A 17,193-nucleotide genomic window follows, 5' to 3' on the forward strand; every position below is an offset into this window, starting at 1 on the left:
CTAGGGGTGTCTGTCGCCAAGTATACTGGATAGCTGAGTGCATTCAACAAGGATACACCTTTAACAGGATTGCAAGTTACAGACACTGTCAAAGTTCATCAAGTGAGATCTATGGCTGCTTCTGTTGTCCTCGAAAGGCACTTCTAGATGAGCATCTGCATACTGTGCACACCTTTACATCTTATTACTGTCTTGACAACCTCTCAAGGACTGACAGTTTTGCGAAACCTGTTCTCGTGGTACTCTATCTACAGTGGTGTCCAGGTTGCTTATTCAGTAAACTCTGTCACAACCCTCAGCTTCATATTCCCCATATTTTTAATTTAGCCTGCTTATTGACAGTAAAAGTAAGCTTGCTTACATTAAACAGTGTTTTACATAGCAGGATGAATTAGCCATGGAATATCTGCTTGCCTCCCTGGAGAGTCAAATACATAGAAATAACTATGATCTAGACTGAGGAGTTTCATGAGACAATGCCACACATGCTCAGTAGAACTCTGAGTTCTGCTAGCTTGGAGAGATGAGTCTTGTTTGGTGCCACTGGATGATGTCACCCACTTTTAATGGCTAAGTCATCTTGCTATCTATGGAAAACACTAAAACTTCAAAATATTTGTGCTTTAAAATCTTTTCTTTTCCCTGAGCTATTTTAAATGTTAATGACTAGGATTATATTGATTAAAGCTTTTGAATTTCCCAACTGTTTCCATTTTATAGCTCTAACATGAACTATAAGATTTCCAGCCCTGGCAGTGCTCTTTTTAATTTTTATTAAGACTGATATGTAGGTTCATCTTTTTGACCGATTGGTTGACATTCTCTGCATGTAAGCTGCAGATCTGGGCTTTTATTTTTGCTTCTGCCTTCCTTATACCTTGTGGTACTTTGGATTGGTAGTGCCACTGCTGTGACTACCTTGAATGGCTATGCATTACTGAAAAGACAGTGCCTAACAGCATACTTAGAAATAACTGTATAGGGTGCTATGTCCTGATATTTCCCTCACAAGATCAAATGTAGGAGAAAAGGAAAAAAATTATGAAGTGCTTGTGCAATCTCTAGTAAGGTGCAGGAAAAGACTGTATGGACTGAAAAATCAGTTGGTGGCTGAATACATTCTCTCATGTCACCCTTTTAAATCAGATATTTGTGGCCTCCTCAGCCTGTGTATGTAGCACATAAGGTTATAATAAAAATGCTCAATCAGGAAAAATCTTCATTTCATCCATGAACCTGTGGGCTGTTATCCTAACTTGAATTCCTTTATTTAACAGAAAAGACAGCTGTGATTTCTGGCTGCAATAAAGATATGAGGAAGAGCTCCTCCCCTTCCTTGGGCAACTGCAACTCCGATATTGCTAACAAAATATTTGGAATTGCACTTGATGAACTGCAACGAGAAGGACATCCAGACAATGAGGTTCCGTACATAGTCCGCCACATTGTGGACTATATCGAGGAACATGGTACATATCATTTTTATTTTTTAAAATAATTTTCTCAGTCACAGTACCACACTGGGGCTCGTTTATTAAACTTTTGTGCCAGTTTTTCCACCAGTGTATTTCCCATTGAAAATGTTTTATTAATAAATATGGTGCAAAGCTTCACAAAATAAGACCATCACTGTGCATAGTTAGAAGTGGAAAAATAAGATACTATTTATCTGTCTGTACAGAGTGGTGCCAACCATGTTTTTGGCTAACTTGATTTAAATTTCTTTAAAAACTCCCTAAACCTATTTGTCCATATCTTCAAATCTAATTGCTAACGTATGCATTGTGTTCAAGAATTCAGCATTTTGAGAGGGCAATTTTCAAAGCCATTTATCCAGGTAAATTGGCTGAAAAATTGCCTTCACTCAGTCTGACTAGAAGTTTGTGCGGGTCCCTTAGTCTTCAGACTTTTAGCTGGGTTGAGAAGAAGTGTTTCCGTTGGTGTGTTTTGGGGGAGGAAGGGAGAAAAATAATGCACACAGATTGTTTTTCAAATCTGTGCGTCAGTTTTCCATACAATTTTTACTCACAGAAAAAGCAGTCACACTTCGTTAGCCAGGGCATTTTTCAAAGGGAAAGTATCCACATACTTTCCCTTTGAAAATTGGGTGTACCCATCAACTTTGCAACTAGGCAAACAGTTTGAAAATTGTCCTCTGAATGTCTTGTTGTTTGGTTCCTAAGTTACAGAATTAATATTTTTTCTAATACTATAGTTAAGTGATATTAGTTGGGTTCTAGATTATCCATCTAGCAATGGTTTTCCTTTAGCAATCAATTGCTGTTTTCTGGATTCTAATTTAACATTAGCTGTAGTGGGTTGTGACTTTGCATGGAATATCCCAATTTGTAAGTATTATGGCAGACTGAAAATATGGCTGTGTTTTGAATTATTGAAACAAGTAATAGAATTGGGTGGTTTGTGCTCTGTTCTGATATACTTTAAGTTAATCTGCAAAGTTTTAGTCCAATTGAAGGATAAAGCAATTCAGACATTCAGTGGATATAAGGAGAAAATACTTTTTGTGGATACACTTTGAATGTTCTAGTATGTAAAAGATTGGATGAGATTCTTAGTTTATGTAGTTTATACAGTTTGATTAAATTGTAAAACTTTTTAATATTTACTTCATTATTTTTGTCAGAGTAGTATTGAATCATTGATCAATTATGTCCCATCTATAATTTATTTTAAAATGTTTATATTCCACTTATAACAATAGCATGTGCTAAGCAGATTACAGAACATGATTATACATTAGTAAAACAGCTCAGGCTTGCTGTAAGGGACACAGTCATGGAAGCTGTCTTGCTACTTTATTGCATGGGATACTTCTAGAGGGCAAGAATACCGGTCCTCAACTGCAGAAGGTCTGTTTTGACATGGAAGTTGAGCTTAGTATTGAAGGGGGTGTGGCCTCCCTTCCTCTCAAGCCTTATAGGGCATCTCTTTGAGTCTTGTGGGTGTCTGACTCCTTGGAGGTCTTTGGTAATTGTAAAGGGAAGAGTATTTCTATGCCCGATATTATCTCTTCTAAGCGTCACTTGTGTCAGGATCAGTCTTTTCTCACTTATGATATTGAAAAAGTTGGGTGATATAGGCCAGAACAGGGATAACCATTCTGAAGCTCATTGTAGGTTACCTTTGAGATGTTTGTAGGTGACCATTTTTTTCTTCTTGGATAGGTCTTTCAAGTGTCCTAATAAAGTGCAGTAGTTTCTAAGGCATTGATTTCAGGAGGAATCGAGATAAGTGCTTTGACCTGCTCTACCAAGAGTTTGCGGGTCTCTCAGGGCTTTCAAGCCCACTTGACAAGGACTCCTCAGGCAGAATCAGAACCTGTCTTTCAGAAGAAAATGGCAGGGCAGCATGCATGCTCTAAGCACATCAGTGGGGGTTAGGTTGCAGGACTACTGAGAGCTATTGTGACTTCCTCCCATCTAGTCTGAGTGGAGCTCAGGTATGTCCCACTTGTATGAACTGGTCTGGTGAGGATGGTAAGGAAGGTGAAATTTTAAACTCTGCAGGACTAAAGGAAAGGAAATAGATAAGTTTAAGAACATAAGAAAATGCCATACTGGGTCAGACCAAGGATCCATCAAGCACAGCATCCTGTTTCCAACAGTGGCCAATCCAGGCCATAAGAACCTGGCAAGTCCCCAAAAACTAAGTCTACTTCATGTTACCGTTGCTAGTAATAGCAGTGTCTATTTTCTAAGTCACCTTAATAGCAGGTAATGGACTTCTCCTCCAAGAACTTATCCAATCCTTTTTTAAACACCGCTATACTAACTGCACTAACCACATCCTCTGGCAACAAATTCCAGAGTTTAATTGTGCGTTGAGTAAAAAAGAACTTTCTCCAATTAGTTTTAAATGTGCCCCGTGCTAATTTCATGGAGTGCCCCCTAGTCTTTCTACTATCCGAAAGAGTAAATAACCGATTCACATCTACTCATTCTAGACCTCTCATAATTTTAAACACCTCTATCATATCCCCCCTCAGCCGTCTCTTCTCCAAGCTGAAAAGTCCTAACCTCTTTAGTCCTTCCTCATAGGGGAAAGACTATCCATACCAGACCAGAACCTACTCAGCTAAGCAGAAACCATCAAGGGCTCTGTCTGGCAAGTTCAGAAGAAGAGCAGAGAGGTTGCCCATTCTGGTAATTGGCCTAATCATGACCTCAGTATAAGGATTATCTAATTCCTGGGTTAATGACCATGGAGTGATGTTTGTTGGCTACATCAGGTTTTGGTTATGGTAGCGATTTGGAAACTAAAATATTGTCTTCTGTTATCTTAGCTTTGACTTGGTATTCTGAAGGGCTGAAGGCAGCACTAGACCCCTAAAGGAGGAGTGAAGTGAGGGGTGGTTTTTTTTTTTTGTCTCCATCTGCTGGCAGGGGAGGCATAAACTACTTGTCTGGACTGATCTAGAAAGACCTAGAGGAAAGGAAATTTAACAGGTAAGTTTAAATTTTACCTTTACTATTAAACAAGATAGACATAATGGGGTACATATTCAAAGCTAGAACTAATCCGGCTAAGTTACTATGTATTTTCAGTGGCACGACATAGTTGCTGTATATACATGTATATTTGCGCACTTTGCTGAGTAACTCTACCCAGCTAAGTTTAGACCTTCTTTATGGGGTGTCTAAACTTAGACATAAACGTATCTCGCTAACTTCAAATATCAGTAGTTAGCCATATAAGTTTGGCTAACTTGCTCCACCCCTGATCTGCCATTATCTGCCTACTTTTTATGCATGTAGCTTTTAGTCGTACAAAGGCTTATACGGATAAGCAGTGGCCATTGAATGTAGGTGCGTATCCAGCTGCTACTACTTAGCCACATAAGTCTTGCTTATCTGGCTAAATAGTACTGAACGCGGTTTGATTATCTACCCCAGTGTGCATTATTCTAGTTGTAGAAATGTTTTATCTTTTTAAATTCTCTGGTAAGCTGATAAACTCTCAAAGCTTTGCCATACATTTGTTCACATACTCTGGCTTAGAATAGAGATCATTTTTAGTAACGTCTGACTAATTTAGGAGGTCTGGAGCAAGAAGGACTTTTTCAAGTCAATGGAAATGCTGAGACCGTGGAGTGGCTTCGTCAGAGGTACGATAATGGAGAAGAGGTTGACTTGGTCAAAGAAGCAGATGTACCCTCGGCTATCAGTCTTCTTAGATATTTTCTTCAGAAACTTCCTGAACCTGTCATCCCTGCCTGCTTACACATTCATATGATGCAGCTTTCTCAAGGTAGTTTATCTTTGTAATATATGGAAATGTTTCCATTTTGTAATCAAGCAAATCTGAATAAATAAGTCAATATACCACTAAAGACAATCACTCTTTAAGCAGTACAGTCTTTGCATGATGATATTTTTCACAATGCAATGCAGTTTGAATGTGATAAACAGGAGTTTTACTAATTTTTGATTTTCCTTCCTAGTCATTGACTTACAATCCTTAGCTACCATCTTGGCCATCTCTCTCTTGATGGGTCCAGTAAAGGAGACTTGCAGGTCCCTGATGAGTTCAGCATGGGAATAGAGAGTTTTTAAATATAGGGAGCTCACAGCATCTGGTCAACATACTGGCCCTTAGTGGTTAGAGCAGCAGGCTGAGAACTGGGGTTAGCCATGCTTGAACTTCTGCTCACACTTTGATATTGCATAAGTCACTTCAGTCTCAGTTGCCTGAACTAAGGCTTTTTTTTCCCATTCTTTTTGTCTAGGGGGGAAAAAAGCTTAGTAAATGAAGCCCTTAGCTTGTAAGCTCTCTGAGGCCTGGGAAACGCCTACTGTACCTGATTGTAACTTGCCTTAAGCAACCAGTGAAAAAAATGTGAACTAAATCCAAAAATAAAAAGTCCTCTATATCTGCTTGTACAAATTGGTATGTTTTTCAACATAAATGACTTTCTTGTGGCCATGTTGAAACGTGGATCTGAAAGTATATCTCTCTATCTCGTGCATGTTAATCCTTTTATGCCAAAACTATCACTTGCTATCCATGAGATTCTGGAAAATAAAAAATCCATCAGCTGCACTCAGAACTGATGATAGGACTAGGTTTTCTCTTCACTGCTTTTGAATGTTGGAGAACAGTTGTGGGTACATGTGATAGACATGCTGGCAGTGTATAATACAAACAAACAGTAACTTAGTAAAAATGACTGTTTGGAAAGGAAGGTTGGTCTGTTCCTTAAGGAAACTTTTCATAGTTGTGTTTTGTAGGCTTAGTAAATCTACTTTCCCTTGACCCACACTTCTTTAGGGGATTTTCCTCTAAAGATTTCATGTACAGTAAATGAATCAGGATCTGACTAGGAATTTCCCATGTTTCAATCAATATTAATTTAAAGCTTAAGCAATTTTTATAAGCTACTAATGTGAGCATGTATTTGGGAGAGAATACAATACTGAGTAGTTATTTGAAGGAAAAGAATAGTATTTACTGGAGCACCAAAGGCTTTATTGCTGAAAGGTTTAGACCTAATTGGGGAAAATAAACTTAGAATCTGATGAAATAACTGTGACACAGCAGAAAAGATAGTCCCTGTTAGCAATTTCTGGCTTTACCGAAATGAGAGAGAATCATAAAAGGGGAAATTAAGTGAATTGTGTTTTCCTTCTCTCTTTCTATGGCATGCTGTTTTATTCTTGGGGTTTTTTAGTTCTGATTCATGCCGGTTAAATGCATTTGGAGCCACACTCATGATATAACATTTAGCAAAATTAACATCTGCCCTTACAAGGCTACTGAAATTACTTCACATGTACATTTTTCAAATGAACTGGGTTCTGAACAATATTGTTAGAAATAGATTGGTCCAAAATTATAGAAGGTTAGCCCACACTATACACAAACGGGGAGAACAGCAGCATTGGTTCACCTCTCATGGAAAGCTACACTTTAAAATGAATAAAATATTTATAAAAAAAAGAAATTTACAAGCAATCACCTAGTAGTGAAACAAGGCAGTACATATGAAAACAATACAAGACAAAAGCTGTAGAAATACTGTTTCAAACATGGAGCCCTCTAACAAGTCCCCAATAAAGAGGGAAAATCCAGCAGAAAAAGGGAGGAACTGAAACAAAATACATCTTGCAAACCAAAAAAAAAAAAAAGGCACTGACGGAGAAAAACAATTGCAAAGCCATTACAGCAAAATATATTACAAAATATGACATTCTCTGGAGCTAAAGCAGGAATGACCATGCTCCAATTATCCAAAAAAGATTTCAGTTGACTAGGGTTATACAAAAAACAAAAAACCCCCAACACACTAATACCATATATCTTAATCAAACATTTAAATTTGTTGGAGCTCCATGCAGGGGATGCCAGTGGACTTATTGCCTTTATTTACTGTATTAATTTGAAAGTAACTTTGTGTTAGATACCTGTATGTCTCCAGAGTCATTTAGTTCTATTACATGTACAAAGGTTACAATAAATTTGTTAATATAGAGGCTGCTGATCTTCCAGAGTCTGCCTTCTGCAAAAATGATGGCATTTGGGGATATTAATCAAATGGCAAACATGCAGTGAAGCGTAAAATGTTTTATAATTTGACTGTTTGCCAAAGATGATTAAATGTTTTTAATCACCTTTTTCAGATTACAATAATGAAGATGAATTTGGAAGAAAGTTGAAGTACCTCATGCTGCAGCTTCCATCTCTTAATTACAGTTTGTTAAAGTTTCTGTGTAGATTTTTAGCCAATGTAGCATCCCATCATGAAGAAGTTTGGTCTGCAAGTGCTTTGGCTGCAGTCTTTGGGCCAGATGTCTTCCAGTAAGTTAACTACTTGAAATGTGTGATTTTTGTAGGTGCTATATTATCACCATGGAATTTTGTGATTATAAAACCTTATCTTTAGACCAGGATTGCAGAGTTATCAAGCAGTGTGTGTGATATTCTGATATAAAGAGAGATTTATTTATTTGATCTGACAGTTGTCTCTGTCATGTTTGTGTTTCCTGTTCATACCTCGGATCAGTCCAGTCCAGCAAATGGGGTTTATGCAATCCTACCAGTAGATGGAGGCAGAGAGCAAAACTTTGAGGCACTGCTACATAACCAAGTGTGCCACCTGCAGTCCCTCAGTATTTCTCTGTGTCCAGCAGATGGTAGCTGTGTAAACATGCAGTCTGGAGTTAAAAAAAAAAAAAAGAGAATTTTTAGATTTTGGCTCCTCGAGCTGCTAGGTTCCTTCATGGACCATCCCTCGGGTTGAGCAGGGCGAGTGGGGAGTTGAAGATCCCTGTTCTGACTCGGCTCTTGTCGTCAGGGAGGGTGAAAGCCTGGGGTCCTGATTCCCTCACCCTTCTGGGTCCCTGGCACTCTCTGTGCTCAGTCTCTTTCGGAAGTATTTGAATTTTCTTCCCTTCTCTGGCCCTGTTTGTGAGTGGCTGTATGTTTTAAGTTGTTTGGGGGGAGGGGCATGGAGGAGCAGGGCTGCGGTAGTTGAGCATCTGGATTTCTTTGCTGGGAGGCAGGTGAGGGGGGTATGAATTTGTTCCTTGGTCGGGCCCAGGGATTGTTTTCAGCATTGGACAATGCTGTTTTCTCCTTGCGTCGGCAGGGGCTATTTTTAGGCCTGATCGTGCCATAATGCCGCCTCCCGTGCAGTCCGGCAAAGTTTGTCACTGCTGCAGTTCGAAACGGGCTCTCCTCGATTTGGCCGCATTTTGCAGGGAATGTCTCTGGGTGTGCTGGGACCTCCATGGGACATCCAGGGGGATGGCAAGAACACGAGGTCAGCTGGGCAGGTTCTGGAGGATCGGGGGGGGGGGGGTAATCAGAGGATCCCAGTGGCCATTTTGTCAGCACGTGCTGGGAGCCAGGCTGCTGTGGCAGAGCCTAGGAACTCCCTTCCCACACTGTATCCCACGGATCAGGACCCTGCTGGTAGCGGGGGGAAGGGAAGAAGTGCAAGGGGATGTGGACCCGGACTCCCCTTCTTTGGATCTGGAAGCTTTTTCTGTGGATTTTGTTCTTCTGCTCAATAAGACCTATGTGGCCAGAAAGGGAGCAGGGTCGAAGAGGCTTTTGCTCAGGAAGTCCCGAATGGCTAAGAAGCCTAGGAATCAGGGACATGCAGAGTCTGGAGGGATCCTGCAAGCCTAGGGTCTGTCAGACCATGGTAGAAGAATACTTTTCAGAGGAGACGAATGATCTCGATTAGATGCAAGGAGGGCCGGTGGATCCGGACGTGGACCCTGTTAATACGTTAGTATATTGGGGGATCCAATTTAGGATCCGGACGAGGTTCTGGTCGTGGATGGTGATGACCCTCAGGTGGTTCAGTTGTTCTGTAGGGATGAGCTGGGCCCGCTAATTCTGCATGAGCTGGGGATTAAGGTCACTCAGGAAGATTTAGTCCTAGAGGGATTACGGGGACTCCCTAAGGCTTTTCCGTTGCCGAAGAAGGTGAAGAAGCTCGTGGATCGGGAGTATCTCCTGAAGCGGGCTTGAAGGTGGCCAGGGCTATGGCTAAGTTATATCCCTTGCCAGAACACACATAGGAGTTGTGGAAGATTCCCAAGGTGGATGTGGTGGTGTCCACGGTTACCAAGAAGACTACCATCCCGGTGGCAATATCAGCAGCAATGAATGATGTCCAGGATTGGAAACTGGAAATTTTACTTAAAGGGTTGTTTGAGGTGTCAGCCTTGAGTCTGAGTGTGGCGGTGTGCAGAAGCTTGATGCAGAGACTACTTGTGCTGGGTCCAGAAGGTTCATGATAAGCGATCTGGATCAGCGGCCGAGGCAATTTAAGCTACCCGCTTGGAAGTGGGAGTGACCTATGTAGCGGAAGCCCTGTATGACGTGATCTGGACCTCTGCCAGGAGCATGTTCTCTTTGGTGGTGGCACAGAGACTTTTATGGCTGCAAAATTGGTCGGCAGATGTGTGGTCTAAAACCCAGCGTTCTGACCTCCCCTTCAGGGGCAAGCTGCTGTTAGAACATAAGAATATAAGAAAATGCCATACTGGGTCAGACCAAGGGTCCATCAAGCCCAGCATCCTGTTTCCAACAGTGGCCAATCCAGGCCATAAGAACCTGGCAAGTACCCAAAAACTAAGTCTGTTCCATGTTACCATTGCTAATGGCAGTGGCTATTCTCTAAGTGAACTTAATAGCAGGTAATAGACTTCTCCTCCAAGAACTTATCCAATCCTTTTTTAAACACAGCTATACTAACTGCACTAACCACATCCTCTGGCAACAAATTCCAGAGTTGAGTAAAAAAGAACTTTCTCCGATTAGTTTTAAATGTGCCCCATGCTAACTTCATGGAGTGCCCCCTAGTCTTTCTATTATCCGAAAGAGTAAATAACCCATTCACATCTACCCGTTCTAGACCTCTCATGATTTTAAACATCTCTATCATATCCCCCCCTCAGCCGTCTCTTCTCCAAGCTGAAAAGTCCTAACCTCTTTAGTCTTTCCTCATTGGGGAGCTGTTCCATTGCCCTTATCATTTTGGTAGCCCTTCTCTGTACTTTCTCCATCGCAATTATATCTTTTTTGAGATGCGGCGAGCAGCTCATGAAGCAGTTGGGGGAGTCGAAGGGTAATAAGTTGCCTGAGGACAGAAAGACCCCCCCCAAGAAGTCTTTTCCTCTGTGAGCTCGCTTCCGAGAGGTGAGGCGGTTTCGCGCTGGCAGGAGCCCTTGCCCAACAGCCCAAAAACAGAATTCAGGCATGCAGCAGTCCTTTTGAACCAAACGCTGACCTCCAAGGGATGTTGGGTCCCAGGGAGGGGGCGGAAATAAGATTGGCCAATGAAGGGTTGGTCCGCTCCAGTGGCTATCGGAGGGGATGTCCCTCTTTTACGAGGAGTGGACTAGGATCACTTCGAACGTGTGGGTCCTGGAAGTGGTAAGAAATGGCTACGCCTTAGAATTTTCTCATACGCTCAGGGATGCCTTGTTAATCTCCTGTTCCCTGTACATACCCGGATCAGTCCAAACCATGGGTTATGCCTCCCTTCCAGCAGGTGGAGACAGAGAGGCGGTGAGGGATACTTTGCAACTGCTACAGCTCCTGCACACCATTGTTCCATTGCCCCCTCAGGAGAGGGGACAGGATTGGTAATCCGTGTACTTTGTGGTGCTCAAAAAGGAGGGGATTTTTCAGTCCATTCTCAATCTGCAAAAGGTCAATGCTACTCTCTGGGTGCCACGGTTTTAGATGGAGACATTGCGCACGGTGATAGTGGTGGTGCACAAAGGGGAGTTTCTGGCATTGTTGGACTAGTTGGAAGCTTATCGCCATATCATTCATGCTGAACACCAGAGGTTCCTGAGGTTAATGGTCCTGGGGGAGCATTTTCAATTTCAAGTCCTTCCCTTTGGGTTGGCGACAGCGCCGCGCACGTTCACAAAGGTGATGGTGGTAGTGGTGGCGGCGCTCAGGAAGGAAGTTATCCTGGTGTACCCATATCTGGACGATTGGTTAGTACGGGTGAAGTCTGAAATGGAGTGTTGTCACTCAGACCAGCGGGTTCTGCAGCTCCTGGATTCATTGGGCTGGGTGATAAATCTGGTAAAGAGCCATTTAAAGCTGACCCAGTCGTTGGAATATCTGGGGGCATGCTTCGATATCTGGAAGGGGAAGGTGTTTCTGACTACAGAGAGAAGGTAGTGAAGTTGCAGAGTCGGGCCTTTTGGCTGCTGCATATGTCAGTTCCCAGTCTAGGACTATTTGCTGGTCCTGGGTTCCATGGCTTCTACGCTGGAGTTAGTTGCATGGGCCTTTGCTCACATGCACCTGTTGCAGAGGGTGCTGTTATCCCGTTGGAATACATTTTTGGAGGAATTTCAGCTTTCTTTGCTGTTGACGGTGGATGCCAAGTGCAGTCTCTCATGGTGGCTGTCTTGGCACAATCTCAAGAAAGGGATGGATGTGGAAGTGCCAGACTGGGCAGTGGTGATCACAGATGCCAGCCCTCTCTAGCTGGGGAGTGATAATTCAAGGAAATCAGCCCAGGGCAGTGGTTGTCAGAGGAGGCGACCTAGTCCATCAATTGACTGGAAACCAGGGCAGTGCGCAAAGCCTTATTGGTGTTTCTCACACTTATTCAAGACAAGGTGGTGCGTGTATTCTCGGACAATGCAACGACAGTGGCTTATATCAACCGGCAGGGCAGAACGAAGGGTCGGTCAGTGCCGGAGGGGTTGAGAGTGCATTCCACTAGGGTGCAGGCAACCTTACGAGCGTAGTGTCAGTTAATTTCTCCTCAGGAGATTTGTCGAATGGTGACATGGTCTTCTCTTCACACTTTTACCAGACATTACCACTTGAATGTGCGAGCGCCAGAAGAGGCAACGTTTGGGGAAAGCGTGTTGCGCACTGGTCTTTAGAGTTCCCGCCCAGAATAGAAGGGCTTAGGTACATCCTGCTTGTGTGGACTAATCTGGGGTACAAACAGGAAAGGAAAATTTGGTTCTTACCTGCTAACTTTCATTCCTGAAGTAACACAGATCAGTCCAGAGACCCGTCCCCATCTTTCGAAAGACTTCCTTGCTTCTGAATGATGCTGAGCTGGTTTGTGATATACTCAGATTAATGAAAAGTGTACATAGTTTGGTATATGCTTTGTGTTAAGGAGGCAGTTTTCAGGGGGCTCCAACTTTGTCTCTCTTAGCCCAAGTTTTATTGGGGTTTCAGGTATACATCTTGGCTTGGGTACAGATCAATACTGAGGGTCTACAGGTGGCACTCTTGGTTATGTAGCAGTGTCTCAAAGTTTTGTTCTCTGCCTCCATCTGCAGGTAGGGGATACATAAACCTCACTTGTCTGGACTACTCTGAGGTACTTTAGGAACGAAAATTAGCAGATAAGAACCAATTTTCCTTTCCAGCTCAGTTGGAAACAGGGCTGGGATTTAGTATCATGATCCTTCATTTGCAGCTCTCTGGGTTCATTTTCTCCCAACTTACTTTAAACCAGTTATTGCACTTACAGTCCTCAGCTAATAACATCAGAATCCTTAAAGCATGTGTCCCAAATTCAACCACTAGATGTCACCGTTACACAGTGACTACCTCTGAACCATTGGGCTGGCCCCCTAGTATGTTTTAATGTTATGCTTCTATCTGTATAATATTAGCAGATTCATCCTGTTAGTGTGGACCCTTAGAGGACTTCGTATTGCTGTGTACACATGAAGTGTTAACATTTTAAGAAAAAGTCAAAACCCCCCAAAAAAGTCTTTTAGTTGCTGTTAGTGACAGGTGTGGACAGGTTCCTGTATCATGTAATTAGTGTAGCAGTACGAACCCTCTCTCTAACACACACACAGTGTGGAGCAGAGGATTCTTTTCCCAGGAGTGCAGAATGAGGGTAGGCAAAATTTAACAAAATTACTTCTGCAATTTTGATGAGTCTCTTATTATTTTTATAATATTTCCCTAGAGATATTTCAACTAAATGGATAAGGTGAAATGCTCCCTTATAATGATTGGTACTTAAAATATGGCACTGAACACTTGGGAAGAGAAAACAACTCTTAGGAATTCATTTTAGCCATAATTCAGGGCTTTCATTTGGGACTGCTTTATCTTCAACCTTGTTCCATTCTGCCACCGAGCCTGCCAGAGAGTAAAACTTTTTCACTGCAGCTACCTTGTAGATTCAGCAGAGGATATTGGATACTGCTGCATTTAGTGCAACCTGTTCTATCAAATTTTGGAGAGAATTTTTTTGAATTGAGTATGCTTAGTACTATTTTTAACAATTCACACCTGCACAGTACACTGTGCAGGTGTGAATCAACTCTTGAGTTGATTATGTTGTAGTATATGGTTAAACTGCTCCCTCCTCTTCTCATTATACTTTTTCCCCATACAGCTATGATTAAAATTTGGGAGCAGAGGGACCAATTGTCAAGGCTTCAGCCTTGGATACAGATTATTCCATAATTCTTTTTCTTCAAAACATACAAAAGAAACCTCCGTCTGTTTGTATGACTTGCATGGGGGTCTTCTTAGTCTTAGGGTAACCTGTATGCAGCAGCAGTTCTAATCTTAAACATTTTTCTGGGAAGACTGGATGGGACCATATTGGTCTTTATCTGCTGACTTTTACTGTGTATCAGAAATTTAAATCTTTTCCCATCGATAAGCAGGCTGAATTAGCCATGCTGTCTGGGATGTCCCTCTGGCGACCTGAGGCGGAAAACTCTCTCCACAGATAACAGAGCTTTGCAAGCCTGCGTGGCCGTTCCCGGGCGACTACCCGACTTGCTCCGTTCTATTTCTTCTCGCACAGCTCACGAACATGGATTCCTCTCTCGTGCGCTTCTTCTTAAATTTTCTTCTCTTTTACACCTCGGTGTACCCCAAAAAAGCACTTTTAAGTGCTACTCATGGCATCCCAAAGCCCCAGGCTTTAAATATTGCCAGTGTGGCAAAGTTGTCCCTGTCACTGATTGCTCTCTGTGTCTGGGTCCGGACCATGACCAGACATCCTGTTGCGATAGTGGCAGAATGTCCCTGAAGGCCCAATGTCAATGGGACGAGAAAATCGCCAGACTGGGGGAGAAAGGGTCATTGGGTTTGTATACCCTGACACACCGCTTCACTCAGTCTTCACTGGCACCAAACCCGAAGAGGCCAATCCCAGCAAAATGGATGTCATCACTGGAACCAACCTCAACAGGCCAGGTGGGGAAAACACCCCAGAGAGCTCAAAGGTAGGGAGGGGTTCAGGGGAAAACCCCCCAAAAGACCTGAAGATGCCCTCGAAGCCAAGAGCCTTCACACAGGAGCTGGTGTCTCAAAAAAACCCGATGAATTACAATAAAGCCATATACCATAGGAAATTATCGGATTCCAATTAAAAGATCTCATATAATTTAGGGTAATGAAAGTCACATAATTTTTTGTGGCAAAGTTAATGTCACTACAAGTGAGTTAAATACTCATATTTTCTAATCATTGGTCTTTTCAAGATAACTTTTTTTTTTTTTTTTTTATATTTTGAAAAACAGTTGACATCTTATTTTTTTTTATATGGACAACACTGCTCGAGCCTCAAAAAGGATCTTTTTCTTCAGGGGCGCATTGTCAGCATCTCACATTCATTAGAATATAACACTTTTTTCATCAGATAACATAACCATATGAAAATCATGGACATTCAGTATTAAACCTTATAACTTGTGTGTCTTAAATGAAGTCGTCTTTTCCGTATCACTAGCTTCAGCGCTTTTCCTATACGATCCACCATTTTGTTATATCTATTTAAAGCCATAGTTTGGTTGGCCTTAGTCTTTTGGGATTTTTTTATTGATTGGTCTTCATTCAATCAACATACAACAAAAATTGACTAATATGATTTCAAGAAGGGACATCCATTCTATGTCACTGTTCATGCCACGAGGAAAGCTGGACTAAAGCAGAAAAATCCAACATTGTTCCTTATTTAATAAAATTTTAATGTCACCTCCTCAATCAGAAGGTGTGACAACATCTACTATAGTCCCAACGTAACTGTGTGAATGTGTGTTTATATTGCAGGCAATGCTTAACTATAGGTGCGTCTAAATTGCCTGTGTTCAGCCTGCTACAATGCTCACTCAAGCGTACCTTAACAGGTCTCTGTGTGACCAATATATACCTGTGGGCAAGGACACTGTAAAATATAGATCACAAACTGGGAATTACAATTGGTATTAAATCGTTTGATGTAACCCATCTGAGATAGTGAATTGCACCAGATATTACCCTACAGGGTAGTTGTATGTACATCGCACGCTCCACATGGAGTGTCCTTTATACTGAAATGAAACAGATGCGTTGATTACTCTGGGTAAAGATGCACGAATAATATGGTTGCGGATGCTAGGACCCTTCTTAAAAGAAATCAGCAGTTCCTCTGAAAATATAGAATAAAATTGCAAGATGTGCAAATGTCTTTGAATGCTTTGGGCTATATAAGCTGCCTTGTCAGAATGCTGCAGAACACATCTTGTGATATGGGATTTTTTTGACGATACTGTAAAAGGGCTGCCCGATCAGAGTATAACGCCCTTCGATAGGCAGTCTTGATCATAAGAAAGGGATATCACCGTTCAAAAAAAAAACCATCTAGCCAAAGCATAGGCTTGTGCTTTAAATTCGGTTCCAGTATAACAAATTCATCTAATTCTAAAAACTTGGCTTACTGGAAGACCGTTCTTGAAGACACACAGGTGGAAACTATGATACATTAATAAATTATTGTGATCAGTTTGTTTTTGAAGTAGTTGTTTCTAATTCCACGTCCTTGAAAATCAAAACACCCAAAAATGAAATTTGAGACAGACTTGAATCCATAGTAAATCTTAAATGAGGATCTAGAGTATTGATCCCTTTAAAAAAAATATCATTTAACATGTCTTACATTGAATCCCAGAGAAAAAATAAATCTCTCTCACCCAATCAGGGATGTGAGAAAAAAAGGAACTATCGTGTGTGTGTGTGTGTGTGTGTGTGTATGTATATATATGTGTATATATATATATATATATATATATATATATATATATATGTATGTATATGTTCACTTAAAAACTTCCATTATAAGGTTGGCTATAGATGAGGCTACTGATTGACTCATGTTTGGATATAAAAATTGCCTCCAAATTTGAAAAAATTATTTTTTAACACCAAATCTACTAATTGTAATAAATTAGACAGAATACAATGGATATGTTGTTCGGGTAACAGTATGGTTCCAATGTCGTTAAGTGCAACTTTGAGATATTCGTATGAAGAGAAATAATGTCCATGGTGACTAAAGATCTACCAGTATTAGCTAATACCATTTTAATCTTGGCCAGAAATTGTGTAGTGTCCTGGATGTAAGATCTCATTCTTTTAACATGTGATTGTAAAAATGTATCCAGGAAAATAGTCAAGGATTCTAATAAAGATCCATTGCTTGAAATAATAGGACATAATGGTAGATTTTTAATAGCCTTATGTATCTTGGGGACCTCGTATAACATTGGGGTTCTAGGATGGGTCACAAAAAACAAAAAAAAAAACCCCACAAAAACATACGTTCCTGGTGAGAAATGTTGCATTTTCTTCTGAGACAAGATCTTTAATCTGTGATTGTATTTGTGATGTTGGATTAATGTCAAGTAGATGATATCGACAGGACTGAGAGACTAT

The 17,193-nt window shown here is 41.3% G+C and overlaps 1 protein-coding gene across 5 annotated transcripts in view; it reads left to right on the top strand.

Moving 5' to 3' along the window:
• FAM13B (family with sequence similarity 13 member B) overlaps positions 1-17,193 on the top strand; it is a 119,891-nt gene that overhangs the window by 12,776 nt on the left and 89,922 nt on the right. For all 5 annotated transcript variants that reach the window (XM_029584018.1, XM_029584019.1, XM_029584020.1 and 2 more), the window contains exons 4-6: positions 1,278-1,469; positions 5,056-5,268; positions 7,638-7,815. In XM_029584018.1, coding sequence (XP_029439878.1) covers positions 1,313-1,469; positions 5,056-5,268; positions 7,638-7,815 — 548 coding nt within the window. In that variant the 5' untranslated portion in view covers positions 1,278-1,312. The remainder of the gene's footprint in view (positions 1-1,277; positions 1,470-5,055; positions 5,269-7,637; positions 7,816-17,193) is intronic.

The sequence above is a fragment of the Rhinatrema bivittatum genome, chromosome 18, assembly GCF_901001135.1.
Source record: "Rhinatrema bivittatum chromosome 18, aRhiBiv1.1, whole genome shotgun sequence".
Lineage (NCBI taxonomy): Eukaryota > Metazoa > Chordata > Amphibia > Gymnophiona > Rhinatrematidae > Rhinatrema > Rhinatrema bivittatum.